General features: G+C 42.4%; 1 protein-coding gene across 1 annotated transcript; it reads left to right on the forward strand.

Moving 5' to 3' along the window:
• Positions 1-336: 336 nt before the first annotated feature.
• LOC102972535 (synaptonemal complex protein 3-like) lies at positions 337-11,331 on the forward strand. Its single transcript, XM_015543525.2, is given in 10 exon segments — positions 337-415; positions 2,893-3,061; positions 3,575-3,644; positions 3,798-3,832; positions 5,490-5,607; positions 6,507-6,606; positions 8,104-8,202; positions 10,052-10,079; positions 10,082-10,149; positions 10,283-11,331. Coding segments are annotated over 9 exon segments (702 nt in total). The 5' UTR covers positions 337-415; positions 2,893-2,931; the 3' UTR covers positions 10,337-11,331.
• The last annotated feature ends 911 nt before the right edge of the window (positions 11,332-12,242 follow it).

Raw genomic sequence — 12,242 nt, forward strand, 5'->3', positions numbered from 1 at the left:
GGCAACCACCACTTTACTCCCTTTCTCTATGAATTTGGGTACCTCATACGTACACCATTTGTCCTTCTGTGACTAGCATATTTCACTGAGCATAATGTCTTAATTCCCCCACATTGGGAAGGTGGAGGCTTGTGCACCTGTCGCCCACTCCGGTGTCCTTTTGTGATTTCCCAGGAAGATGGCCTGCGAAACGTCCTCGGCGGTAGAACGGGAAACCCCGAGCCCTGGCCTCCACCCTTGGCGCCAACGCCAAGGTCCTGGGCCGTCCCTTCAGGGGGCGTGTCTCGGCGAAAGTCCCGCCCCCGTCACGTGCACCTAGCCAACCAATCAGCGACGCTCCTGCCCAGGCCCGGCTGGCTAGCTCGTCGCCATCGCGAGGCCCTCAGAGGAGCTTCGCAGAGGACTCCGTGTGGAGGTTGCTGTGCCTGTGGAGGGGTGGAGGGAGGGACAGAGAGACAGAGGATGAGGGTGGGGCATAGGGAAGACCCTCAGGGAGGCCAGGCGGGTGGGGAGGTGGACCCGGTAGCCCTGTCTTGCCATGGGAGGTGGCGGGGGGGTGTCTTCTCAGCCATGAGGGGACCAGGGTGTGGGGCGGCAGCGGCTTGGCTGACCTCTGTGGTGATGTTCCCATGGCGTCCACTGGAGCTGTGACAGGACAGGACAGGACAGTAGAAGACAGGACGAGGCCCCCAAGGGTCCTGCGGGGTGGCATCAGCTGGGCTGACCTCTGGGGTGATGTCCCTACGGAGACCTCTGGGCTGTGACAGGCCACGACAGGACAGGACAGGTCGAGGCCCCCGAGGGCAATGTGGGATGGTGGCAGCTGGACTGACCTCTGAGGTGATGTCTCCGTGGACTCCTCTGTGGCTCTGACAGGACAGGAGAGGACAGGACAGGAGAGGACAGGGTAGGATGAGACCCTAAGGACAGTGGGGTGGTGGCAGCTGGGCTGACCTCTGAGGTGGTGTCCCCACGGAGTCCTCTGGGGCTCCACAGGACATGATAGGACAGGAGAGGAAGACATGAGAACGAGGTCCCCGAGGTCAGTGTGGGGTGGCAGGGGCTGAGCTGACCTCTCAGGTGATGTCCCCACGGAGTCCTCTGGCATTCCAACAAGACAGGACAGGACAAGATGAGTACAAGGCCCCAGACGGCACTGTGGGATGGCTGTGTCTGGGCTGACCTCTGAGTTGGTTTCCCCATGGAGTCCTCCGGTCTCTGACAGGACATGACAGGACAGGAAGAGGACGGGGCCCCCGAGGGCAGGGTGGGGTGGCAGTGGCTGGGCTGACCTCTGAGGTGATGTCTCCAGGGAGTCCTCTGGTCTCTGACAGGACATGACAGGATAGGGGGAGGATGAGGCCCCCGAGGGCAGTGTCTCACGGTGGTGGTGCCTGGGCTGACCTCTGAGTTGGTGTCCCCATGGAATCCTCGGGGCTCCAAGAGAACAGCACAGGGCAGGACGAGACCCTGAGGGCAGTGGGGTGGCGGTGGCTGGGCTGACCTCTGAAGTGATGTCCCCACGGAGTCCTCCGGGGTTCCCAGAGAACAGGACAGGACAGGTTGAGACCCCGAGGGCAGTGGGTGATGGTGGCTGGGCTGACCTCTGAGGTGATGTCCACGGAGTCCTCCGGGGCCCCAAGAGAACAGGGCAGGGCAGGACGAGACCCCGAAGGCATGTGGCATGGTGGTGCCTGGGCCGAATTCTGAGGGGTGTCCCCATGGAGTCCTCTGGGGCTCCAAGAGAACAGGACAGGACAGGTTGAGAACCCGAGGGCAGTGGGGTGGCGGTGGCTGGGCCGACCTCTGAGGTGATGTCCCCACGGAGTCCTCCAGGGCTCCGATAGGACAGAACAGGACAGGTCAAGGTCCCTGAGAGCAGTGTATAGAGGTGGCAGCTCTATGGACCTCTGCATGATATCCCCACAGATATCCCACTGGGACTCCCACTGGACAGGACAGGACAGGACATGGCCCGCGAGAGCAGTGAGTAGAGGCGGCAGCTGGGCTGACCTCTGCGGTGATGTTCCCATGGAGTCCTTTGGGTTTCCAATAGGACAGGACAGGACAAGACAAGGCCCCCGAGGGCAGTGCATGGTGGCAGCGGCTGTACTGACCTCTATGGTGATGTCCCCACGGAGTCCTACAGGAATCCGACAGGACAATACAGGATGAGAACAGGTTAGGATAAGATGAGGTCAAGGCCCGCAAGGACAGTAGGGGGTGGCGGCAGCTGAGCTGACCTCTGAAGTGATGTCCCCACGGATTCCTCCGGGGCTCCGAGAGGACACGACAGGACAGGACAAGGACAGGACAGGATGAGGCTCTCGAGGGCAGGGCTGGCAGGGTCCGCAGGATGGGAAGCGAGCCCGACGTTCCCCTCTTCAGGACAGGGCCACACCTGGTGAGGAGGCGGCATCTGCGTCTGTCCCTCCTGCCCAGCCGCTTGCCCTGCAGGACTGCTTGGTTGTCCTGGGGTCCAGATGGCATGTCGAGGAGACCCCTGACCTGACTGTCCCTGGACAGGTGCAGAACGGTTTCTTCCCCATCCATTTGGAGGGGACACTTCTTTTGGTCACGGCCAAGTTTGGGCCTCCAGACCAGCACGTTGTCCCTTGGGGACCGAGAGCAGGGGACAGCCGCTGTGCCAACATAGGGGCAAGAATCTGGCAGAGGGTCCTGACACTCAGGTGTCCTGGGGCAGGTCGCAGCCAGGGAGAGGGGGTCACAGCCACGGGGGGCAGGGGTCTGCTGTCACCATCGTCTTTGTCCCCTCCTAGCCCAACGAGAGACAACGAGGACGCGCATGCTCTGATCTGCGCAGAGGACCCTTGCCTGGCATCGCTCATTGACCATGTCCCCATTTCTTTCACGCGTGTTTGCACTCACAAGGTGCAGGAGAGCTGTCTGTACCTGAGAAGACACCTTGGGATGGCGCCACCTCGGAGGAAGCGCCTGAGGAGAGCTGCGAAGGCCCCGGTGGAGGCTCCGGGTATGGCAGCCAATGACTTTCGGGGACAAGAGAGAAGAGACCTGAGTGGGACAGAGGCTGTTCCTGAAGGTACACTCTATCTGACACCTTTGCAGATGCAGCGCCTGTAGATACCACCCGCGGGGCAGGTCGCTGCTTCTGAGTCCTTGGCATTGTAAGCAGTAAAACACGTGTGTGTGTGTGTGTGTGTGTGTGTGTGTGTGTGTGTGTAAAGCGGTTTCATGTACCGGATGTTGCCCACTCGATCCTCCCATCCCAGACCAGGATTACAGAAGCTTAGATAGCAGCACTTCTGCTCGCTCGCAGTTGCTCTTTCCGGAATGTCTCACACGTGCCGGGTGGTGTAGTCTGACCTTAACCCTGAAAGGTTTGCAACACTGTCTCCAGAGCATGGTCCTCATCCCCCATCCAGTTTCATCTGACCCTGTGCATACGTGCTTCCTTCCTTTCATATGTCTGCCGTAAAGACTTTCGCTTGCAAGAGGCCTAAAACACTCCACACGGCGAGGCTACCGCCCCCTGAAAACTGATCAGAATACCATACTTCCTTTTAAAATGCTTTCCACTTTTCTTTCAATGCAGGAAACAATCCAATACCGGATAAGCCCGGGGAGAGCAGTCCTTCTGCAGGAACATTTGAGACAGATGTGGGGTAATGTCTTCATAGTGTTATCACCTGCCAGCTCTAGGCAACATGGCTCATACAATTATTCTCCATAAAATCCTAGAATGACACATTTCCTCCAAAGCAAATATGATCTTTGCTTATCCTTTCTCAATAATGTTCCATGTAACTTCTTCACAGGAATGAAGTACAGAAGATGCTGGAAAGGCTTGGAGGTATGTTTAAGTGATATTTGCAGTCAAAACAATTGTTTAATCCATACAACTTTTCTAAATGGGAATGTTAGTGAGTGGATTCCAAGACTGGTTTTAATGCCTTGTTCTAGTATAGAGCACTTTATACCAGTATTTATAGTGTGATTCAACTTTGTAAGTTTCTTTACTGACCTTTTGAATTGTTGATGTGGAAAACTGAAAACGGTACTAACAGTCGTGAGGTAAGAATGATGCCATTATTTTATGCACGTGTACACTTAATGTACTGTGTAAGAGTGTGTGAGAAAAGTTTATACTGCCTTTTGTGTGCACAGCTTAGGTGATGTATCAACGTGTATTGCCAATTTTAAATTTTCTTAATTTTGCTACCTTTCATAACTTTCCAGTGTGCTTCCCTTTGGAGTAGCAGCACAAATCGAATCCTCTAATATAACTCTTTATTTTTATTTTTCATTAACAAACTGTGTAGCTGCAAAGTAAAGAACTCTGCTAGCTAGTGAGAAGTGTCTAATCATATCCAAACTCCTAAATTTTATGTTGTTCTGTCAGATGTCACTTACACCATCTGCACTATAGGACAGTACACTTAGCAGAGTCTGAGTCAATATGTGGCTCTCCATAGAGATCATCCTTACAGGCAAGTATCTTTTGAAGGCTTTGCTCTATTTGGTGGTGACAAAGTGCTTGCTTTGTGAGGTGTCTAATAAACTTCTTATTATAGATGGATTCTGGGTGTATAAAATATTTTTATTGTAGTGCAGATCCTTCATGACTACTGAAAAATAACTACGGACTGTAGATCCATAAAGTCAAATCATATGCTCTGCAAAGCGTTATTTGAAGTATTCAGATTCTGTGAAATGCAGCACTTATGGATGAAAGTGTTATATAAAAAGCTCCATGAAAATATTTTTTTAAATGTTTTTGAATTCATTTATTTAAACTAGAATTTTACACCCACGGCCTTTGTCTCTGTTAGTAAAATGCAGTTAAAAGCATCACTCACTAGATTGCTTGAAAAATAATTTTTTAATGTGCGATATAATTATTTTTATCCTTTTTGAGGGTCATTTTTAGGAAAATACTTTCGTGCTTTTTATATAATGCATTCTAATGGTAACCCATCCAAATGTATCCCTTGAGTTGGAGGACATTTACCCATGTAAACGTGTCCCTTGAGTTGGAGGATATTTTATAAGTTTAGAAAAATGTGCGTGTTAGCAAATTTTCAGAAGGAAATTAAAGTCTGTCTTTGAGATTCTTTATACACATTTTGATAATGAAAAATATATTGATTATTAAGCCCTTTTCATTATCTCTAAACTAAAAGGTGACCTGCAGTTAGAAAAATTAGAATTGGGATACTAGCACTGGAAAGATTTTACAGAAAATAGTGAGCAAATCTTGCTTTTTGAAATGATGCCTGAATTATAAATTTTATTTTACTTACTTTGTTTTTTGAAGTGTAATTGACATACGACATTATGTTAGTTCCAGGTATACAACATAGTGATTGGACATTTATGATGTCTGTATTATAAATTGTAAATGTACTTTGCACATCGCCAAGGCAACATTTACCTGTACTGATCTGAATATATGAAAACGAAATAACTTTCAACACTTAAATTTCAGTGAATATCTATTTTCCATACAGTTGACATTAAACAGGCTCTTCTCACAAAGAGAAAAATGTTCGAAATGGGTACAAAAGCTTCTATCAAAACCACTAACGAAACAATTGAGCGTGTTTGGAAACTACAACAAGAACAAAGGTGAAGTTGTTGGAGTGTTTGTTTTTGTTTTTGTTTTTGAGTCACGATGACATTTGTATCATTTCTTCGTATTCATTGGCGCAAATAACCTAAGACAAATTCTATTATATTGAATTTTCCAGCGAAAAACATATTTTGCTTGTTTTTTTTTCTAAGCAGATAAATTCCTTAGTTCTGTAACCTCACTCCTTAACAGATTCTGAGATGTATTTCCTAGAAGCCAATAAAAATGACCTTTCTTCCCTTTCAAATAACAATTGAGTTTTCTTCCTATAACATTAATTTATATTCATTCTAGGCCTACACTAGCTGAACTTCAGGTAAATGTCTTAAACCATTATTCTTGTGATAGTTAACTATATTCAGTTATGTAGAAAAGGTTAATCTTATATTGTAAATAATTTGCATATTTTAGGTAAATTGTGTTCACCGTTCTTTAAAAAAAAAAAAAACATTGTTCGGGGGATATATTTAAGTGAAATATTCCTGTTTGGAAATCTTCTATGATAAATGGATATAATATCCTCATTGAATGAATCTACTTATCGTATCAGAACATATATGCTATTCAGTAAGAAGAAATGAAAAGTAAACTGCTTTTAGATAAAATGAATTTTTCTGGAAAACTGATAGTACAGTAAATCCTCATTAGCTTTTAAGAGGTAAGGCATGTGAGATAGCTTTTATGTTGGTCAGTTAGGAACAATACTTTTGGAATAAGAGTAAATTGTTCATGTCACCTTTCTGCTTCCCATGAGACTGCTATTTCAGCTGCTGTTATGCTATTACTGCCTTCTCCTTTTGTAGTGTAAATTGTGTCAAATCAATTTTGTTTTGAATACGGTTAATTCTTTCATGTCTTTATGAATTATGACAGTGCTCATTATTATGTTTTACAGGCAGAATCTTCATCTCAAATATTCTCAGCAGTTTCTGACTTTGTTTCGGGAGTGGAATGTAGACATGCAGAAAGCCCAGAAACAACAAGAAAAACTAGCCGTTGGTATCAGCTTTGGCTTTAAAATTGATTTATTTATTGTATCAAAGTCTCAAGTAGCGATAGGTCATGCAAAAACACAGGAGAGAATGTAGGGACCATGAGCCCAGATGGGTAAAGGTGGGTAGAAGATGTAGCGGTGGGAGACTGAATGTCCTCTCTGAATTGCTTCTGTCTATTTAGGGATACAGGAAGGCCACCAGTTAAGAGTTAGAGTGGTGGAGGAGGTGTTGCCTCTCGGGAGCAGAGAAGAAGTCCTGGAACTGTTTCCTGAGAGCAGGCCAGTGAATGGACTAGGGAAATGCCATTGCCAAGCAGCATTATGGTCTAACTTAGGTTGGTGTCATAGTGACCATGAATTTAAAGTGAGACCACATTGCATGGTTGTGGCAGAGCAGCTGGAGAGTTGGATTTTCCAGGGTTGGGGTTTAGCCACGCAAATTGGCGGAGTGAAAAGGGGGTAAGGTACATGTGCGAGGGCATAGGTATAATGATTGACCATGGCATTTAGGCCAGGAAGGAGGAAAAGGAAGAATATGAGGGTGGGGATCAGGGGCAATGAAAAGTCATAGGATCCATGGGATGTTAATCCTGAAAGAGTGTTGGACTATAGTAAGAAAGGGAGAGAACTACAAACAGGGAGGTAGAGGTTGAATATTGGGGGAAAAAATGGAGAACCAGTATAGTATAGTGGTCCAGAGCCTGGACTCTGGAGCCAGTTTTTGGGATCCAATCCTGGTTGACCGGTACTAGCTGTGAAATCAGCCACAAATTGTTTATCCCTGTGCCTCACCCAGGTTCCTCACCTATTATGGAAGGAGACATAATAAAAGCACCTGCCTCATAGAGTTGTTTTGAGGATTAAGTGAGATCATATATAATGTTTATTTAAAATGGTTCAGAATAGTACCTGACACACAGCTCCTATATAAGTTTTTGCTCTTGTTAATATAATGTAGATGTTGCAGTTATTGGGAATGACAGAATCCAGGGTGTGACTATGTAAGTGAGCGACTGAAGTAGGGAAGAGGACAAAATTGTTGTTGGAGATCAGGTCAAGGAGCGGAAAGGCTGGGATCATCTGTGTGCATACTGAAATGACCAAGAATTAATACATGTTTTGAACGTTGTTAAGAAAAGAATATTCCCTCTGTAACTACTGTTAGGAAGGATCAGTGTATAGATTTTTGACTACTTGTAGTAAACACATTCTTGGAAGGGTCATTTGTGGGTTTTGAAATCAAGAGTTAAAACCTGTTTTCCATATTGGCAAGAAAAAAAATTTCCTACTTAATGACTACTAGGTAGGATCATCGTATTGTTTTTGTGTATTAGTGGTGAACACAGTTATCTAAACTCGGTCATAAAGGTTGTTACAACAGGAAATGTTAACAAGTATTGATTTAAAGAATATTCCTTTTAAACATGATGTATGATTATGTTTCTCTAAATATTAAATGTCACCCACATTTTATCATCCTTTTCTTTTATATTTGTAGAGTATGTTTCAAGAGCAACGAAAGGTTCTTCAACAAGCTAGAGTTGTTCAGAAACAGAGACTGCAAAAAATTAAAAATTTATATGTGCAATTCTTAGAGGTATTTGGCAACATAATACATTCTTATAAAACATAACATGTGTACAAAAGTAGGAGATAGTTTGTTTCTTTCTGAATCTATGTGGGGGGAAAAACACAGTTAGGTTGTACATCTGAACCGTTAACCATTTTCCATTTGGAGTTCGTTGCTCTGTATTTAACATAATTGGTAAATGTGTTTTGATTTTGGGGATTAATTAATACTTTTGTGGGAGTCATTTAAAACAGGGAACTGTAAGCTGGGGATTTTACCTAGAAATACATGTATCGTGTAGAAAAGTGGTACTTTATCAACACTTTAATCATAATTTTTTGTGCAACAATCAGTTCGGAGGAGATCAGCAATAAATATATAGTGGAAACTAAGAAGTCTATAAGTCACTTCTACATGCCTTTTACTTGTATTGAAGGTTTCTGTTAAATATGAGTAGGCAGTGGTAATTGATGAATACTGCTTTTATTTCCAAATGTGTTACGTGTTTTGTGGCATAGTTGCTTTTGGAATATTAATGATTAATAATGACTTTATATGCAAACTTAAAATCATAAGAGAAGGTCTAAATACAATATAACAGGATGAAAAAGCCACAGGAGGACCAAACGTTTGTGAATTGAGAATGATCCGCTGTGATATTTGCACATTGACCAACTGTCCTCAGTGACACAGTCCTCTTCTTCATGCAGATATATACTTATTTAGGAGGCAGTAGAATCCTGCACATTCCTCTTCTTTTTTCTTGGTGTGTGTTGGGCGGAGGGGAGGTGTCCTTTACTTCTGCAACGGTACCTTAGTATCTTTCTTCGAATTCCAACTGCTGCTCCCTAGTTCAGGATTTCATCATTCCTTGCTTATGCTACTAAACCCTCATCTGAGTTCTCTTTTCCAGTCCATCCCTCACCATTCTGCAATATGATCTTCCAAAGCATAGACCTTCCCTCCTGAGAACCTGTCGTTAGCTTCCCATTTTAGGCCCTCAGGTATTCAAAGTCTGTGCCCCGCTTCCCCCATAACAAGGCTCCCTTTGTAGTTTTATACTTAACGTTCATTCTTTCCTCCCACCCCTCCAGATTGGTTGCTTTCTCTGAACTAACGCACCATTACTTCCTTGTTTCTAGAATACTTTCAATTGCCTCTTCCGTTTACCTACTGAAATCTTATTCTTTTGCCAACTAAATCAGAATCAATCTTATTTTCCACTACATAGTCACGGCAAGTTGTGTTACCTTAATTGTTATAAAGTTTTTGTGTTGTTTTTATTTACATGTTTTTTTGTTCTCACTGGAATAAGGAAGGAAGAGATCGTGTATTCATTTTTAAATTCCCCCACAGCACTTTTTATGTAGGCTGTAGTAGATCACTATTTGTTGGGTGAATAGTAAAGATTTAGAACATGTTTGTTTTTCATAACTTAAAGAGGTCGTGTCACAGATCATTTTATTCCCTCCAGTGTAATCATGCTACATTGATTATGAGTCATTATAAATGCACCGTTACATGGTGTCTAGAAAGCTTATTAGAGAGTTTTAAAATGATGGCATCTCATTCAGTGGGACTGTCAGTCTTTTTCTTTTTTTCCCTCCACCTTGACCTTAACTGTTTAGTAACCCATTGTTTTGAGCCTACTACTGTTGTGCCTCTATACTAATAATATTTGACTCAAACACAACATTTAAAAAATTTCTTAGGTGGGTATTTTGGTCTCCATGTATTAGGTATAATATCTTACTTGGAATAAATAACGGGCATCCTTTGCATATTAAGAGATGTTAGTTTTGAAATTTGCTTTTACATGTTTAGTGCGTGAGATGAAAAGTGGTGGTTTATAACTAAACTAGGCTTTTTGTTTTAGAGTATGCACGACTTAGAGAAGGACCATGATGAACTGATGAACAAAGTGAAGTTAGAGAAGAAATGACCAAATTGCAAAACAAAATTATGATGGAAGTTGTAAGTATTTAGTGCATATTTAATATTAAGAACTAACAAGGGATGTGAGCATTGGGGTATTTTGTTTGCTGAAGTGTATATAACAATGACCTAAATAGCATGTAAATGTTTAATATTTCCTTCCTTGAAACAGCAACAGCAAGAGCTGGCAATTGTTCAAAAGTCTCTTCAATCCCTGTTATTCTGATGACTTTGAAGAAAGAACTTGAACCTAAGTGCTATGATAGAAGCATAACATTAGCTACACTGAACCACATTGCGGTAGTTTAAAAATTGTAGTTGAAATCAGTACATCTTGTTTACCATAGCTTGCTTGTTTAGTGCAAGAATCTTTTCCTGCTAAAACCCCAAGCCCTAAACAGTTATGTGGGTAGCAGCAATTCCACAATTATATGTATTAAGCTTTCAGCCCTTTGTTAGTAATGATGACTTTGTGTACTTAACACTGTCAATTAACTTTTAGCAACAGGATGATTTAATTTGAGGCTTGGCCTCCGTGGATCTGTATCAGTCCCAAAAGGTTCAGAGCACACATACAGAAAGAAGGTTACTTTGCTTTTCCTAAAGGAAAAATAAAATTAAAGGGTATAAAATCTATCTTACCCGTGTGCCCGCTTGTATTTTACTCATTAGTTTACAGAGCCAATTCTAATAAATATGATTTCAGAAAATATACTCTACTGCCTTATAAAAATTATTAAAAGCAAACATAAGATTGTGGGGTTTTTTTTGGAATAAATTAAACTGCCTAAAATCATTGGGAGTACAGAACTAGATACATAAGTATCAGTGCTGAGACATGGGTTTGTGAAAATGTCATTTCCACAAAGACACCAAAATGTCATTTAATTGGTGTTGGTTCACTATTAAATGACACTTGCCCTTAGCATTGATTGAAAGTATTTCATTAATATGTACATATACCTAATGACTTATGGTTTAAGTATTTCACATCTCTCTTTAAAGATAAATTACCTATAGTGCCTTGTTTTCAAGTTTAATGTTCATTGAGTATGTGGAACGTTGATTTTATATTTGAGAACTAATAACTTGAATAATTCTTATACCTTTCTTTTTGTAATGGGCATTTTCTTTTTACATTTAATAACATAACACCATCTTCGTTTGGGCACGTTATTTAATAAACATGACATTGTTTCAGAATATATTTGGAATAAGTCAGTTAAATGTGTTTTTTTCTGAGTTCCTGAAGTTGCTCTCATGAATCATTCAAAATAAAGCATTTCCATTCAGAGGAGAGGATTTATTTTCTCCTGTCTTTCTGCATTTTTTTAACGTTAATCCTGACCCCTGTATACCACCCTTCTGTTTGTTTTAAGGCTTTCCAAGTTTTAAAAAAATAAGCCCATATGGAATCTCTTTTTCTAACTGCAACAACGTATACAGGAATGAATGAGTCCTCCACCATTATCCAGTATTTGACATTATGGGGAGAATTTAATTGCTCAGCTTCACATGTTTGTAAAGAACTTTCCTGTTAAGCCAAAGCATGTGTTGGTATATGCGTCTGAAGTTCTGTTCCAAACTTCTAAGAAGGTCCTTATTTGGGAAGTTTTCCAGTAACTACAGAGGCACAAGTAAGTACTCCAAAGGTCCCCGTGAAAGTTCTAATATTCATACTAAGCCATCTAATTTTATGTGAGAGTGCACAGACGATAATCAGTACATAATGTACTTAGTGATCAAACAGTTGACATTTATTTCCATCCCCTGGCAACCTCAAATGAGTAAATACGTACTTGAAGCAACTTTGGCTGATATTCTAAGGGGAAGAAATATTTTGCCGTTATAACTATTTATGTATTTATACATAATTTGCCATTATATATCATCTGTGTGCATATTACAATTATATATATGTTCTAAACAGTTTTAGGTTCACAGCAAAATGGGGCAGAAGGTACAGAGATTTCTCATATACTCCCTGCCCCCACACACCCACAGCGACAAACTTAATCATTGACACATCGATATTACCCATAGTCCGTGGGTTACATTTAGGTTCACTCTTGTGTTACTTTTTTCTTTCTCTTGGTGAACAGTTTTCTTACATGTCACCTGTGCTTTAGCCA

The sequence above is a fragment of the Panthera tigris genome, chromosome X (genome assembly GCF_018350195.1).
Source record: "Panthera tigris isolate Pti1 chromosome X, P.tigris_Pti1_mat1.1, whole genome shotgun sequence".
In the NCBI taxonomy this organism is placed as follows: domain Eukaryota; kingdom Metazoa; phylum Chordata; class Mammalia; order Carnivora; family Felidae; genus Panthera; species Panthera tigris.